Raw genomic sequence first — 17,051 nt, forward strand, 5'->3', positions numbered from 1 at the left:
GGACGAAAGTCCTTTTATCGAGAGAGAGGAGAACCACCAGATCTACAGAGAAATTGTTGGTGATCCGATCTATGATGTTTATGAAGAAGATCTTATTTGTGCAAAGTTCGGGCGAAATCAGATCCGTGCAAAATTCGGGTTTTCTGCAGAAATCATGAAACCACCGATTTGTGTAAGTTTCATGCAAGTTCCGACCTGTACATCCGTCGAGGAGGTGATTTGTGCGAAATTTTGGTCAGATCCGGTTCGTGCAATTTTCGGGTCAGATCCGGTTCGTGCATATTTTGGGTCAGTTACAGTTCGTGCAAATTTCGGATCAAACCGGGATTGTGCAAAAATCGAGCTAAATCAACCGACAGAGATAAAGATGGATCTACAAAGATCACTTTTGCTAAAAAAATCTGCTGAAGATTCGAGGGCGAATCTTTCTTGGCCGGCGGGAGCTGATGCAGCGCAGATACAAGATTCGAGGACGAATCTTTTCTTGGCCGGCGAGACCTGATGCAGCGAGATATTCCAAATATCTCTTATTATTATCTCTTAATTTATTTATTATAATTATTCTAGAATATTCTTAGTTTTAGGGTTTTATGCTTTATTATAAATAGGCTTCTTAAGCCTCCTATTGTATTCAGTTATTTGATATATTGATTAATCGAAAGATTTAAAGAGGTTTTAATAAACCACTGTGAAGAGTATTCACAAATCCAAGAGCTTTTGCGAAAGCCCTGAGAGGAGGACTCTCAAACCCTAGATTTCACCGGTATTCTGATAATCAACGGATCTCTAGTCCTATCCCTAGAAGCTTCCGCTCCATCATCTTTCTATTGAGATTTTTGGCTAAACCCAAAACTCTTTAAACCTCCTATTATGGGAAATCTCGACAATCACAATCAATTTACAACCTTATATGTTTAAGGTATTTGATATAATTATACAAAATCGATACGTGGTGTTAACATAGCGCTTTTGTGCCTTCAAGATAGACATTACGTATACAACTATTTTTTGTTTGTTCCAAAATCTAAATGTTGGTGAACTTATGTGAGATTCATATAGGCTGAAACATCTTTTAAATTTTAAATACTGACAAATTTATGTATATCTTATATAATAAGACAAGGTTTCTTCTTAACTTTGCCTCACAACGCGACATGTGTCGCTCTATGCTTCTGACATGTGTCATTTTTATTAATTTATAATCTAACATTTTAAAATTATTTTTTTATGATATTGTGTTGTAAGTTATATGTTATATGTATGGTTTGCTTTTTAAAAAGTGTCATTGTTGTAAAAATATGTTTTTCCTAATTTTAGTTTCTAATTAAATTAAATATCATATAAGCTAAACATAAAATGGAGTTGTTATAATTTTATATTCAAAGAAAATTGCTATGACTTTTTTTTCCTACTCCTTTAAAGATACATTTTTAAAGTTTTTTTTCCTACTCCTTTAAATATACATTTTTAAAGTTATTAATATGGGTAATAAATTATTTATAACATAATTTCTAATTTCTAAAATTTAATTTATAAGAGAAGAATTAAAGAGATTATCAAACAAAATTTATTTAATTTTCCATTATCAAATAGTTGAGAAAATAATATAATGAATTTAAATCAAAGAATAACTATCATATTATTCACAAATCATATATATATATATATATAAGATCTTACCATCTTCTTATTGGTCCACTTGGCATGTAACTTTTAAAAATATTTTATATTTGATTCACACTTTAATATAAAACTGAAAAAAACAAAGAAACCACAAAACACATTTAATCATATATATTAAACTCACACTTTAATATAAAAACTGAAATAACATAAATTTGCATTAACTATATTTTCCATTCAATTTTTTCAATACACAATCAATTATAATTGACTCCCATAATTGTTTTATGAAATTGTAACTCGCATCACTTATCTTCCTATATATACTCATTTTCTCATTATATTATTCTCTCATTCTCTCATTATATCATTCTCTCATTCTCTCATTCTCTTCTTCATGAAATTTGTTTGCTTTGTTTATTTTTGTTGTATGAGTTTTGAAAAAAAAAATTATTATATAAAATTTCAACTGTAGAAACTTTTAGAGACTATATGATATATTGATAGGGAAAACGGGGAAAATCAACCCAAACTATTTCCCAAAGGTATTTTCATACCCAAACTCACGTACTCTGAATTCAAATAACCAACCTGAACCACATCAAATTTTGTCGATTTCAACCTCGACGTTAACAATATCCCTACCCATCTTGAAGATTTGGACAATCAAGCTCAAGCTTCTGTAAAAACCAAGAGAACTGGACATATAAGTACATTCACTCCCTCTCTTCCATTATATTCATGTATCTTTAATATTTTTTTCTATTTTTTATGTTCTTATGTGACATAAAAATCAATGAAATAATCATTTTAAGAATTTGATATAAATATCTTTAGAAAGTATGATACAAATCTAACCTAGTATCTTATATTAGTTCCAATAATCGTACAACAAGAGAATTAAGTTATAAAGATCCATTTTTATATATGCATTTTCTTTTTTGATTATGAAATATCTAATTAACTATTTTATTGTAACACAATTTCCAAAATAATATATTAACCACTTTTTTATTAACCGCAATTCTTGAAGTCCTGATCGCTTGTTTAAGCTCAGGATCGAGTGATTGGCTTGTTATATAAATAAAAATTTCGATTTAAAACATTTATCAAATAATGTTTTCTTATTTTTTTAATCTCAAATATTGTTTGTAATTCATTTTAATATATCTGTCATTATATTTAGTTTTTGTGATCAAATAGACTATTGTATAAAAAAATTATAATATTTAGTTTATTTAAAATTTGCAGTCAAAGTGTTAAAAAAATATTTATACTTGCTTACAAAAAAATTGGTCCCTAAATTTTTTCTTTTAAAGATCATACATTTTATGAAAGTTATATTTAATTTAATTCATTAATTAAATTATGATAATTAATAACATACCCCACTCTACACTCTTAGTAACTTAACCTCATTTGCTAAAATAAATAATAATTTTTATATTCATAATAATAAAAATACCTATCCAAGTTATTTTCCTAAAGAGACCGAACATATAGTTAGTATTGTTGTCGTGTACATATAATAGATAGATATCGCCAAGTATATTTTTTAATAATTTCTTTTTGTATTTACATTTTCTTTAAAAAATTTTAAATTGGTTAGATTTTCTTTCTGTTTGGTAATTTATATTTATAAATAAAATAATAATAGTAAGCAGAGTTAAAATTTTATTTTTATCAAATGAAAAGGGCAAAAACCTAAAAATTCGCCATCATGTACATATAATAGATAGATGTCGTTGTTCATCTTCTCTGTTAATTTTGATGTAAACATGTTATGCTATTTTAGTTTGGATTCATTTATTTAGCTTTTATAGTAATGTAAATCTTCATGCATATTTGTTTTTAAAAAATTTAGTAGTAATTTTAAAATTAAACTAATGCTACATTAAATAGTCTATATATATATTCTCATCTACCTCCTATGTCAGCTTCCTTTACAATCAAATAGAATATAAAAATATCAAAGTTCTTCTTTTCATGTAATCTTCTTCTGTTTATTTGGCTTATGATCTCTCTTTTTAGTTTTACATAACTATAGTTTAAATGCTTTTATAATCTAAATTGAAAAATCTTTTCTAAATAAAGTTTAAAACAATATATCATATGTTTCAAATGAAATCTTTTAATTTGATATTTTGAAAAGTTTAACTTGATCATTTTTAAAATTTAAGTTACTTTTAGGTTATGATAAAATATAAGGTGAGTCACAAATGCTCATAATTTTGTATGTGCTAATTTTGTATTACTTTGTTTAGATCTCATTCAGTTCTATATTTTCCAAATATATTTTTCGTTTATTTTTAATGTTTACAATGTACACAAAATATGTTTTATACTAATTTTGCGATCGCGTTCAATTTTGTTTGTGCGTTAATTATTTTGTTTTAAACGTAAAAATTAATATTATTTTGTAATACACATAATGAATATAAACATATTATTTTGTTTTAAAATTATTTTCAAAACATATATTAACACTTATACACATATATAATTTAATATAATTTTTAATTAATATTTCATGTATAACCCACGCATCGCGTGGGCAACTTTCTAGTATATATATATATAAGAGACAATATTTTAAGGGCTTTTATACGGTAATTTGTTTTAAGTATCTCTTTGGTAAGATGAAATACGGTTATAACTTATAAGTATTTAGATGTGTCCATTCATTATCTTCTTTTGATTCTTTGGTGGTTACTTTAGCAGAGCCTAGACAGGAGAGAAAAAAAAAAACAACTCTTCTACTTTGATTTGTCTAACTTTAAAGTACTTTAAGGGTAGGTTCAGGTGAGAATGCAAACTTGTTTTTAAAACCATATTCACTTTTGTTTAGACAAAGTTAATACACAAGTGTTTGTCACTTTGGAAGTCCGAGTTTTGATTACATGAAACATAGGCTTTGAATGGAAAGCAATAAAAAACAGATAAAAAGCAGTTTTCCTGCCAAACAGATCGACTGTCCTGTATATTTACCATTCAACATAAAATACATAAAGTGCAGTTCAGAAAAAAAAATTATTAAAAAATAATTGTCCTGCTAGCAGATCAAAATTTAAAAGAAAAATTGTACTACACTATGAACAGTAAAAGCGCTGGAGATTTGGAGTGTTTGATCTGCTAGTTCGCTTGATCTGCTTTTGTTCTGCTAGATATTTTTGACCCGCTTGATCAGCTCTGCCCGAAACGCTCTCTCCATTCGAAGCCATAAAATTATGTTTTCCAATCTTCTGAGTAGAGATGCTTGACGTCATAACATTCAGGATTGGTTGCTATGTTGACCAAATTTTGGATTGGGACTGACTGTAGACGTTGTTATCAACAAATTCCAAGTTACAGAAACAACTGCTTTTCTGATCATCTTTATCAGGGAAATGACCGGAACTCATCTGAATCGTCATATGTCGTCCTAAATGTTGCGAGTTCAGAATTTTACTGCCTCACTGTGCGTACGCTGCGTGATCAGCCAGTGTTGTAAATAACTCTAATGGCCAATATCCTACTATGTTGCTGAAGCCTAAACTTAGCCACCAGTTTCCTGAATTTCGATCGTAAATATACATTAAAAAATACTATATATAAACAAAGTCGAAGTTATATGATAATATGAATGCGTATACCGGTATACATATTTATATACTAGCAACACATCACAATTTCGAAAGATGACGTTATAATAACTGAGTTGATTTTTTAATTGACAAAAGAGATAAACAAACAAAAATAGAAAAATAAGCAAACAATGAGCAAAACATAATCATAACATAAGAAAAACATAAAAATAAAGTATACGCAAAAATAACAAACATATGTCAAATTTCAAATTGTATAAACCTTATGAAATCTTATAGACATTTTATAACTAACAACGTATAAGCTTTATAAATATTCATTATGAGAATTTCTCTTTTATTAATAGACTTTTGAATGTTACACTATTTTCTTTTTTAATTTGCTTTTTTGGACACTTTAGGAAGAGATAAAACTCACTTGATTCCATATTTAGGTTTCTCTAAACCATTAAACCAAAGATTTTATATGATGTAATGTAATGGTGAAGTGTGAAACTCACACTTGCTATATATTATTAATCAGCTTTCTAATTTGTCTGCAGTTTCTAATTTTTAACATTAATTCATCTATCTCGTAGCTATCTTTTATATATTTACTAATGTGCATGGATATATATTATTCATTTGGGATAGAGCCACCCAATATATCACCAGCGAGTGACATGAATCATGTGATAGAATAAGGAAACATATGTGGAATCGACACCCACATCCATGAATAATATACAATTGAAAACAGAATAGTACTTTTTAGTGATTTTTTGTTTGTTTTAAAATATGGTATATGTGGCATATGATTCAACAAAAGTTGTATATATGACTCATCATAAATGACCAACACTATTTCGAGCAATATTATTTTCTGCAAAAATTTGATAGTTAGTTTAATTCGGTAGAAACAATACTATATCAAAGTTCAGATAGAAAAATGCATTTTGTTGAAAATGATCCTTTCCCCATCAATATGATTCATCTAATTGATCTAATTAGTCCTCTAACTCGTCTCACAGATTCTTAACCGTTGTAAAGAGATCTCTTCCTCTGTGCATGTATATAAACAGAGTATCATTATCAATAATAATGATTATACTAAAGTCAATATCATGAATGAGAGACGCAGATACATATGGTCTCTCATGCATAATACAAACGTGTTAATATTTAAGGGTGATCTCCATCATATATATGACCAGTGACAATATACGTGTTTTTATCTCAATGCCTCACAACTTCCATTTGTCTTTTGCACTACGCACTCTCCTCACGTCTTGATTAGTGTAATGATTACAATAATAAAATAGTAAAATGTAAAAAAAAACACGTTAATTATCAATAGTAGTAAAACATTGTCGTCACACGTTAATCAATAGTAAAACATTGTCTCGTTGTCAGCAGTCATCACTAGTCACAGCACCAAATTGCGGAAGTCAGGGCAGCTGTAAACGGTAAGTATATACTCATCTCATTTCAACATGCAACAATAATGCGTCAGTGGACAACACACATGTGGGGAGTATACGTACGTTCCTGATACTTCAAATATTACAGCACTACAACCATATCTAGTATTTATGGGTGCATGGTGGTGTGCTTGATGTAAGATTCGATTTCCACATACTCTAAAGTTGAAAGACAAAGTTAATTACAACCAGAAACAAAAAAACCAATGTGCAAAACGTGTCAACTAGTTGTTTACAGAATGTAGGAAAAGAAAAAAAAAAGGTGAAAGCTTCTCTAGGCATATAAATATGCACAAATTAATGTATCGATTCTTCATAGCCAAACCTTAACAAACTTACCAAAATATGACGACAGCTCCGGAAGCTTGTTTGGTAAGAAGATCCAAGGAGGAATGGCGTGCGGTTCTATCTCCTGAACAGTTCAAGACTCTTCGGGAGAAATTTACCGAGTAATTATTAACTTTTTTCTTCCTCTTCTAATTAGGGTTTTTTTGTTTCTTAAGCCGCACGTTTTAGGTTTGATAACGTTTTGTATATATTTTTATTTTCTGACTGATCATCGTAGGAAGAGAGGGTCAGGAGAATATGTGAAGCTGTTCGAGGATGGAATCTACTGTTGTGTTGGTTGTGAAAACCCGGTTTATGAATCAACCACTAAATTCGATTCCGGTTGCGGTTGGCCTGCATTTTTCGATGCTATTCCCGGCGCCATTAACCGAGCTGTAAACATAACATCCACTCTCTTTTTTTTTTCCTTTCTCTTCTTATAAAGTTAGATTGTTATTATGTTATACATATATATGTAACTAAATTAAATCCCAAAATATATATAACATAACAGGCATTCTTGCGGTTTAAAACGTTAAACATAGGTAATTGCTAAACTGATAATGGTAGTTGAGTTACTATAATCAGTTTTACTCATATTTTAAACACAAACACAAATAAAGGAAAGTTATGTGGAGCTAATTGTAGTTATGCATGTCGAGAAATGGAATTGAATCATAACTAGATACATGCATACTTATATTATAACCACGATTAAAAATTTATGTGGTTCATATGGGGCTGCATGTACTGATGTACATATAGTGTCCATATTTTTTTTTTTTAGTTTCAGAAGTTCGATTACATCAAAAGAAAAAGAAAAAAAAAAGTTATTATTAGTTAAGAGTCTTGTAATATTATCATGTTTTTGTAAGAATGAAAATCAAATCCATCTAGGTGTACGTATATAACATAATCCATATATACATAATATATAACAATTGTATCTTGTAGCTAGAAGTACCATATCTTTTGCTTTAAAGTATATCACAAACCAACGAATATGTTTTCTTTAATAATTAGCGGATTTGATTTCGAGTGATTAGGATAACTAGCACAACTTCATTAGCACAAACAGCTAGCTAGTTTACAAATCTTACAATCCTAGTCAAGTGGACGAACACTTGCAATGAAAACAAAATGTTAATATTGCATGCAGGAGGAGAGAGCAGGGTTAAGATATGAGATAACATGCGCAAAATGTGATGGACATCTCGGCCATGTCTTAAAAAACGAAGGCTTCCCAACACCAACCGACGAACGCCATTGCATCAACAGCGTTGCGCTCAAGTTCTCTTCCGCCATTCCCATCTCACTGATCATCAAAAGTGATGCCTAGCTAGATGCCTTTCTTGGTTCATGTATTATGCATTTTGAAATCCATATGAGATCTAATTTTAAAATCAAATTTCTTGGTTCATCTCTGGATTTGTCTCTTTGTATTTTTCATATCCAAATCCATTAAAGTAAGTGTAAATTTTTTTTATTTCACTCAACCAATATAATACATACTTTTAAGGGAGAATTTCAAAAATAACTCTTTTCATATACATCTTTTTTAAAATACTCCACTTTTAAAATTTATCAAAAATACCACTAAAAATATTGAAATTTATCCAACTAAAAATATTGAAATTTATCCAACTAAAAATATTGAAATTTATCCAAATATGTGTGTAAACTTATAAATATATACTCAAATTATCTTTATATGTGTATACAACTTTATAACTTTTCATAAGTAGCGTAAAATAAATTATAAAAACTTTATAAAAACCTTATAAAAACCGTATAAACCTTTTAAAAACTCTCTACTTTTAATTAAAAAAACTAATAACTGATCACACATAATTTTTATTTAAATTTTAAACCAGTTAACCTCCTAAGCAAATATGGCAGACGATATGAAAAATTTCCGAATGCAAAAATTATTGTTGTTTCCTCAATAAATTTATGGTTTTGATATAATTAAAATTATAATTTGCCGTTAAAATAAAGTTATTAATATTATATTAATTTATTTTTAAAAAACTGGTGAGCTGCACTGTGAGGCCCACTCGTACGAAAAATTCGGCCCGTGAAAAAACACAATAGACACGTGTTGTTTACTAAACCGATGAGAACCGGTTACCGGTTTAAGTGTTAGCAACAGAAGAGGAGAGCCAAAACCGAAAAGGATTGTCTTCTTCTACAATCAGAATCTGTCTGTGTGGCTTGTAACGACGCTTCAATATCAGTGAGGTCTTAAGTTATCCACAAAAATTATACAAAAATGAGATTAAAACCAAAAAAAAAAATGAATCTTTTATCTCTCTAGACTTGAAAATTTCCCTCCTTTCTCACTCCCTATGCATGTATGTATATAGAATCGTATACTTGGAGAAAATACACACAAGGTGCTCCCGTCTCTGACGTGGTCTATTGTCTTCCTTAGCTTTTAGTCAATTTTTTCATCGGAGTGTTGGTTCTGTAATATTATCTGAAATTAAAGTTCGAGCCTTTAGTGTTTATGGGTAACAAAAGTAATTGCCTTTAGGCTTTACTTCTGTGGATTTCATCTCAATATGGCAATTAGTACTATGTTAGGGTCCATCTCTTGTTGCCCCTCTCCCAAGGTATTTCCTGCTTTCTTCTCCCTCTTCTTCGGCTGACTCGCATGTCTTTTGACTGAAAAATTACTTCTTTATGTGAAAAACCATAGTTAAGCCTTAGTATTGGTTCTTGACAGTGAATCTTGTTTGCTGAATCCTGGTTCTGATTCGATTGCAGGGTTATGAGATAGCTAAACAACACAGTGGTCGTTTGAAGCATTGTGTTTTCACGGTGAAATCGTCGTGTGTGCCTGTGTATTCGGAAGGCGTAGTAAACAAAGGGATCAAATTGCATTCTTTTGGGGGTACAGATTTAGTTAAAAGAACAGTTTTTCTGGATACTTCTAGAAGATTCTATTTCCAAGGTAGATGGTCTGAACCTTCCGGGAAGAGAGTGGTACAAAGTTATGATGTAGCAAGTGCTGTTGATGTAATCAATGATCTTGGATTCGATACTTTGACCTTCTTGATGGTCACTGTTATTATTGTCCCTGCATTCAGAGTCCTCAAAGCCAGTCCGGTATAACAAAATGCTACATGGGGTTAGTTTATATTCTCCTTGTTATAACTACTTGGCGATAACATTTGTCTTTTTGATGATGTCCCAGATACTTGGTTTCTTCTTTGCTGGTGTTGTACTCAATCAATTTGGTTTGATTAGAAATCTCACAGATGTTAAAGTTCTTTCGGAATGGGGGATTCTTTTCCTGGTGAGCATTTGGTTTGTTTCGTTGACAGAAAGGCTTTATGTATCGAATAAGTGGTAATGACCGGGATTGTCCTGATTATTCTTTGGCAGCTCTTTGAGATGGGTCTAGAGCTTTCACTTGCACGTCTGAAAGCTCTCGCAAAATTTGCTTTTGGCATGGGACTAACTCAGGTAAGGTCCTAAAACCGCTTTCATTCCTTCCTATATCTTCACTTCTGTCAGATAAACATCTCAAGAGGCAATAATCTAGCAGACTCAATTTGGTAGATCATTGTCTTCTAAGATGTCAGTTCATACATCGTTTCCTTAACGGTACCCTACTTGTGCTGTTTTACATTGACCCTTTTTCTTGTTTTAAAGGTTTTGTTATGCACGCTTGCATTCACTGCTTTTGAACTCCCACCAAATGGGGCCATAGGAACAAGAATTCTCGAATTCCTCTTTCATTCAAGGCCTGACTTGGTAAGACTTTTCACATGGGGTGTTCTTAAGATTTTCTCTTGCCCTTTTAGTACCTTTTGCTTAATGTTTTTGAAATTTAGTAGACACCTATTTACCCGATGATAGATAGTCTCATAACTGTCCACCTCCAATGCTTTATGCTAGACTATTAAAGCTATATCCTTATATGATCTATACTTTCTGTACAACTCTAGGTCAACATCAGAAGCATTGATGAGGCCGTAGTCATTGGCGCTGCTCTTTCACTGTCATCTTCAGCTTTTGTTCTACAGGTATTAGCACAGTTGCGATACCTTTAAGTCATATTTCTACAATGGTTATGAGAAGAGGCAAACTCATTCAAGACTTCAGTATATTTATTGACATTTTCGAAATGTATAGCTGCTTGCAGAGAAAGGTGAGCTCCCTACAAGATTTGGCTCAGCAACCTTGGGAATTCTTCTTCTACAGGTTTTGCTTATCCTGTATAATCCCTATCTTCTATTCTATGAATTTTTATCCGATACTCCATAAGTTATAGAAAACATGTATTTCGGAAAAGAATCAGTTGATTTGTAAATTCACCAAGATATGCAAAAAATCTTGTGCGAACTCCTGAAGTAGACAAACTTTTTCTTACTATTCCGGCGTCCCATTGTTTGCAGGATATAGCTGTTGTACCCTTACTAGTCGTTCTTCCGGTGTTGGAAAGCCAGGTAACTTGGCTATCGACTTCTTGAACTTTTGTGGAATAATATTTATAAGTAGCTATAGATTAGTATTGATTAAAACCTTTGCACTTAATATCTGAATTTCCGTAATTTTGCAAGAATCTTGGTGGGGAAAGTATATGGCCTATGCTTGCAAAAGAAAGTGCAAAGGCTCTTGGTGGGTTGGGCATTCTCTCTCTTGGAGGAAAGTTCTTTCTCCGTAGAGTTTTCGAGGTAAGTTATTTTGTGTCCTTATAACTTTACAAAACCCTTTATGTTGAGTCCCCCTTTTAAGTGAGTGAATACAGGACACTGTATTATTTGGTGCAAAGCTCAATACTAATTCCACAACAATATTCAGGTTGTAGCAGAAACCAGAAGTTCAGAAGCTTTTGTGGCCCTTTGCCTTCTCACAGTTGCTGGGACTTCACTTCTGACTCAAAAGCTTGGTTTCAGCGATACGGTTTGAATTACTTCCCCTTCAAAAATAAAAGTTCCATCTAAAATCCTCACTATAATGGCCTAACTCAATTTAACTCTGAAGCTTGGAGCTTTTCTTGCTGGCGCACTTCTAGCAGAAACAAATTTCCGAACACAAATAGAAGCTGATATTAGGCCGTTTAGAGGGTTACTTCTTGGTTTATTCTTTGTGACCACAGGAACTTCCATTGACATGGAGGTAAAATGTTATATTGCATTGCATAAAGATTCACTGGTTTTCGCTAAAACATATGAAACATTTCATATCCATGTTTATGTGGTTAAAATCTTTTGCAGGTTTTGTTTCGAGAATGGCCTAATGTCCTCTCACTCTTGGGTGGTCTGATTGTGATCAAAACTCTGATCATAACCGCAATCGGTCCCCGAGTTGGTCTCACATTACAAGAAAGCGTAAGGGTCGGTTTTCTTCTTTCCCAGGGAGGAGAATTCGCATTTGTTGTGTTCTCTTTAGCCAACAGGTTTTTTCTAACTATCAATATTTTTGCTCAAACATCTCCAAACATTACATTTGACTCGACATTTCCCTTACTAATTAGGTGGTTACAATCATTTGTGTAGGCTAGGAGTGCTTCCAAATGAGCTGAACAAGCTGCTCATTATCGTTGTTGTTTTGTCTATGGCGTTAACACCTTATCTTAACCAACTTGGAAAAAGAGCTGCAGATTTTCTCGATGAGAAACTTGATCCTGGAGACGTAACTTCTAAATCTCTATTTTTCTGCACTTATATGGAAAACAAGATTTGCTTTTGTTACGAATGAATCTGTCTACAATTCTGCAGAGAATAGGTGAAGATGTGAACTTCGACGTCAGTGAATCAATTGTCATCATTGGATTTGGACAAATGGGTCAGGTAAAAGTCATCATTTGCTTTCCTGTAAAAGTTGTGGTGAGGGGTTTCTTATCAAGTCACTATGATTTTGCAGGTGCTGGCCAATTTTTTGTCGACGCCATTGGTCTCAGATAGTGATCTTGTGGGATGGCCTTACATTGGTTTTGATCTGAATCCTGCTGTAGTGAAGGTCTGAAACAGATAACAGATTCTTTTTGTTATATCTGATAAAATTGTGGGCACTCTAAACTGGTTATATTTTCTTTATGTTGGTTGTTGGTAGGAATCAAGGAAACTCGGTTTCCCGATATTGTATGGAGACGGATCTCGACCATCAGTTTTGCAGTCTGCAGGTGTTTCATCTCCTAAAGCTATCATGATAATGTATAAAGGCAAGAAGAGAACTACTGAGGCGGTTCAAAGACTCCGTCTTGCCTTCCCCGGGGTAATTATCGCTCTTCCTTTTTCCTTTTTCAATTCAAACATCTGAAATTACCAAATGGCTGAAAATGATTGCTTTTAATATATTACCAGAGTCCGATTTACGCGAGAGCTCAAGATTTACCGCATCTCCTTGAACTAAAGAAAGCAGGAGCCACAGACGCAATCCTAGAAAATGCAGAGGTAAAACTTCAAAAAATGTTCTCTTTCGTGACTACACTGAGATATCGGTCTGAACGAGTTTGTTTGTTTTGGTTTGCAGACAAGTCTACAGCTAGGTTCGAAGCTGTTGACAGGATTTGGAGTAATGTCTGACGACGTAAGCTTTCTGAGCAAAGTTTTCAGAGATTCGATGGAGATCCAAGCTCAAGAAGAAATCACAGCTGGTGAAACCAATGCTGTTGGTTTGAAGCCAATGCAAATGAAAGCTTCTGATATAAACGTGGAGTCTGCTGCAAAGGTCCAGCAGCTGATGAAGCCAATGCAAATGAAGGCTTCTGATTCAAACTCAGATTCTGCAACACAGATTCTTCAAGAAACAGATGGTTTGAGTCAGCCTGAGAATGATTCTTCTGTGAATAAAGATAATGGATTTGTTGGTAAAGCTGATAAAGCTCAAGAGTAAAAATACTCAAAACATTCTAACAATTTTTTTTCCTGAAATGTGCAGCCAATCTTTCAAACTAAAAGGATTTTACATTTTTCAATTTCTGTGATTATTTTGTATATTCCAGTTTTTAGCTCAAAATTTAGAACATAATCCAGTGTTAGTCTTTTGCATATGAAATTGTTCAAAATGAATTCCAATAGATGTTTTCAAAAAAACAAAAAAAAACCCCAATAGATGTATACTATAGTTCTATAAACAAATACATTTACTGTAAAAAAAAAATGTATAATTCAGAATGTATTCTTCCAAAATGTCATCAAAAAGATTATAAAACATAGAAAAATAACTTTAGATCATATGTAACTTTGGTTATTAATTGAGCTTAATTCCGGTTCGGTTAGATGTTAAAATTAATATAAACTCGGTTCAATTAAACTTTCTTCAGTATAACTGCTGACGTCATCAACGTCTTCTAATTGGGTAGTATCAACCACGCGCTTAGTCATTCGTTCGGCTTGGGTCAAAATTAAACAAAAATACTGCAAATGTCTAAACTACTAAACTAAATTCTGTATATACGAAAGAAGGAAGAAGCTCTTAACAGTATCGATTTCGTTTGTTTCTTCTGTAAAAAAATTTCAATCTGAAACACTCGTTGCAACCTTAGTAGAAGAAGTAGCTCTCGTCGACGTTTGGGTTTTTAGGGTTTCGTTAACGATTTGAATTTTACTTTGTTGATTTGATCGGATCGATTGCGATTACGGAAGAGAGGAAGAAGAAGAAGAAGATATGGCTCAGGCTGTAGAAGAATGGTATAAACAGATGCCGATTATCACTCGCTCGTATCTCACGGCGGCTGTTATCACCACCGTCGGATGTTCGCTTGATGTATTCGCCAATCTCTCTTTTGTTTTGTGAAATTTTAGAAGCTTTTTTGATTTTGTTTCTGTTATTAAATTTTCCTTAGTTCAAATTGATTTGATTAGTTAGGGTTTCATAATTTTGATTTGATTTTTTTCTTTTGGGTTTGGTTTGGTGCAGATTATATCTCCATATAACCTCTACCTGAATCCTACCCTTGTGGTGAAGCAATACCAATATTGGCGTCTCGTTACAAATTTCTTGTATTTCCGGAAGATGGGTAAGTTTATTAGACTCTGAGAAATTGTGGATACAACATTCGTCTGTGAATTTTGTCTGTAGTTGCGAAGAAGCTCTGAATAGGTGTCTGTGTTGAAATGGCTATAGAACTGATTAGGATAGGTTATGAGTTATGTTCATGGTATATTAGTTCATTAGTTCTTTCTGAGTTGATGTATTATTATCTTGCCTTGTAGTTATGATTCTCATTGATGTAGATACACTCACATAACTGCTAAGTAGTGATTCTTTAGTTTCTGAAAGTTCCCTTTTTTAGTTGTACAAAATTTGAAAGGTTCAGAAGCTTTAGATTGAGTTGAACTTTTGCATCACATGCTTGACTATTTTGTGTGCTTTGTCACATTACTAGCTCTAGGCTGCTGATAAGGTTTGGCTGCTTCTTTTAATAGCGTTTTGACTGAATTGATTGTGTATTCAATTTGCCTAGTTTGCTTTTGCATTTTTGATCGAAAATTTCTTCATTTTTTGGGTTTTTTGACAGATTTGGACTTCATGTTCCATATGTTCTTTCTTGCGCGATACTGCAAACTCCTTGAAGAAAACTCATTCAGGGGAAAGACTGCTGATTTCCTATATATGCTCTTATTTGGAGCATCTGTTTTAACTGGCATTGTTCTTATCGGCGGAATGATACCATACTTGTCTGCATCATTTGCTAAAATCATCTTTCTCAGCAACTCATTGACTTTTATGATGGTTTGTAACTTCTGTAACACCTTTTTCCTCACATATCTAGGTCTTCAAACCAGCAGCTAACAGTCTCTTCTGTACTACAGGTCTATGTATGGAGCAAACAAAATCCTTATATTCACATGAGTTTCCTTGGTCTGTTCACGTTCACTGCAGCTTACCTACCGTGGGTGAGTGCAAGTTTCTTGCGTCCTCTTTTTCCCCTAAACTTCAACCAGAGAAGAAATTACATTTTCTTTAAAATCTGTCATTTTGCAGGTGCTTCTTGGGTTCTCTATCCTTGTTGGTGCCAGTGCCTGGGTGGATCTTCTGGTATATAGTCAACAATCCCAACGTTTCTTATCCAATTTCTTTTAATCTTTATCCTCCACATAGTCTTGAGCCGATCCACAATAATTACAGGGTATGATAGCTGGTCATGCGTACTACTTTCTGGCAGAGGTTTACCCGCGAATGACTAATCGTCATCCTCTAAAGACTCCATCATTCCTCAAAGCCCTATTTGCAGATGAACCAGTTGTGGTTGCACGGCCTGAAAACGTGAGGTTTGCTGCTGCACCTTTCGATGAGATCCACCAAGATTGATCCTGATCTTACTTTTTCCAAACCAGAGCACCAAAGCTCGGCTTGCTGGTCAGATATAAATGGTAAAAAGGCAGATGATACTCAGTCTATTGACTCTGACACGTTACTTGTTACCCACACACCCTAGTTTCTAGTAGTTGGGTGTGTTTTGGTTACTTCTCTTTTCTCCCATCTCTTTATCTTGTTGTGTATACAAATTTGCTACGCTCTTAGTGGTTATGAATATGGACACTCAAATTGTACACAGCCCCCAAGAAATTTCGTAATGTTTCATGTCAAAGTTCTTTGTCTACTAAATTCACCTATCACATACTGTATGTTACTCGTTCCTGTTTCCATCTTTCCTTTAACCTTAGTTCGAATCCGAAAGTTTGCTAATTCGCCCTCTCCCTAATCGGGCTGGTGATGAGAGAGTTCAAAGACTCGCACATGCCCATTTTTATACAAGGTTCGCGTAAATAGATAAACCATTTAAGCAGACATTAGCAATGGTGAAATAAGCAGACGTTAGCTCTTCCGAAGATCCTCAAAAACAAAGCGGCGTCGTTGATATTGAATCCACTAAAAGTAACTCTAACCGACTGCTGCACGAAAGATTAACATATTCCTGTTTAATATTTTTACTAAACCAACACTTATTATAGACATTAATTTAATAAGGCCAATAATGGGTCTAAATAGTCCAATAACAAGTGAATTAAGGTCTTTTTATACTTTTTTTTTAAATCAAATTCGGATTTGAATTTTTAAGAGACAAGGAGAGAAGCGGAAGGTAGAGATATTTCCC

The 17,051-nt window shown here is 32.9% G+C and overlaps 3 protein-coding genes across 3 annotated transcripts; all 3 read left to right on the plus strand.

Moving 5' to 3' along the window:
* Positions 1-6,937: 6,937 nt before the first annotated feature.
* LOC17884275 (peptide methionine sulfoxide reductase B6) lies at positions 6,938-8,333 on the plus strand. The gene is made up of 3 exons (XM_006289238.2): positions 6,938-7,116; positions 7,233-7,389; positions 8,154-8,333. Exons 1-3 carry the CDS (start codon positions 7,013-7,015, stop codon positions 8,331-8,333), a joined length of 441 nt encoding a protein of 146 aa, XP_006289300.1. The 5' UTR covers positions 6,938-7,012.
* Positions 8,334-9,211: 878 nt separating this feature from the next.
* Positions 9,212-13,960, plus strand: LOC17882166 (K(+) efflux antiporter 3, chloroplastic). The gene is made up of 18 exons (XM_006287050.2): positions 9,212-9,609; positions 9,764-10,105; positions 10,194-10,295; positions 10,385-10,465; positions 10,655-10,756; positions 10,951-11,028; positions 11,138-11,206; positions 11,401-11,451; positions 11,566-11,679; positions 11,807-11,908; positions 11,990-12,124; positions 12,223-12,404; positions 12,505-12,640; positions 12,727-12,798; positions 12,872-12,967; positions 13,061-13,222; positions 13,312-13,401; positions 13,481-13,960. Exons 1-18 carry the CDS (start codon positions 9,559-9,561, stop codon positions 13,841-13,843), a joined length of 2,328 nt encoding a protein of 775 aa, XP_006287112.1. The 5' UTR covers positions 9,212-9,558; the 3' UTR covers positions 13,844-13,960.
* Positions 13,961-14,397: 437 nt separating this feature from the next.
* On the plus strand, positions 14,398-16,569 carry LOC17881368 (derlin-2.2). The gene is made up of 6 exons (XM_006288483.2): positions 14,398-14,716; positions 14,870-14,969; positions 15,471-15,685; positions 15,766-15,849; positions 15,938-15,991; positions 16,082-16,569. The coding sequence occupies exons 1-6, from the start codon at positions 14,618-14,620 to the stop codon at positions 16,262-16,264; spliced, it is 735 nt and encodes a 244-aa protein (XP_006288545.1). The 5' UTR covers positions 14,398-14,617; the 3' UTR covers positions 16,265-16,569.
* The last annotated feature ends 482 nt before the right edge of the window (positions 16,570-17,051 follow it).

The sequence above is a fragment of the Capsella rubella genome, unplaced genomic scaffold, assembly GCF_000375325.1.
Source record: "Capsella rubella cultivar Monte Gargano unplaced genomic scaffold, Caprub1_0 scaffold_6, whole genome shotgun sequence".
In the NCBI taxonomy this organism is placed as follows: Eukaryota; Viridiplantae; Streptophyta; class Magnoliopsida; order Brassicales; family Brassicaceae; genus Capsella; species Capsella rubella.

Excerpts from the sequence above, each read along its gene's own strand:
- LOC17884275 (XM_006289238.2), top strand. The coding sequence starts at position 7,013 with ATGACGACAGCTCCGGAAGCTTGTTTGGTAAGAAGATCCAAGGAGGAA. Across the intron at positions 7,117-7,232 it reads CTTCGGGAGAAATTTACCGA|GAAGAGAGGGTCAGGAGAAT; the intron begins GTAATTATTAAC and ends TGATCATCGTAG. Across the intron at positions 7,390-8,153 it reads CCGGCGCCATTAACCGAGCT|GAGGAGAGAGCAGGGTTAAG; the intron begins GTAAACATAACA and ends TATTGCATGCAG.
- LOC17882166 (XM_006287050.2), top strand. The coding sequence starts at position 9,559 with ATGGCAATTAGTACTATGTTAGGGTCCATCTCTTGTTGCCCCTCTCCC. Across the intron at positions 10,466-10,654 it reads TTGGCATGGGACTAACTCAG|GTTTTGTTATGCACGCTTGC; the intron begins GTAAGGTCCTAA and ends CTTGTTTTAAAG. Across the intron at positions 12,125-12,222 it reads GAACTTCCATTGACATGGAG|GTTTTGTTTCGAGAATGGCC; the intron begins GTAAAATGTTAT and ends AATCTTTTGCAG.
- LOC17881368 (XM_006288483.2), top strand. The coding sequence starts at position 14,618 with ATGGCTCAGGCTGTAGAAGAATGGTATAAACAGATGCCGATTATCACT. Across the intron at positions 14,717-14,869 it reads CCGTCGGATGTTCGCTTGAT|ATTATATCTCCATATAACCT; the intron begins GTATTCGCCAAT and ends GGTTTGGTGCAG. Across the intron at positions 15,850-15,937 it reads CTGCAGCTTACCTACCGTGG|GTGCTTCTTGGGTTCTCTAT; the intron begins GTGAGTGCAAGT and ends GTCATTTTGCAG.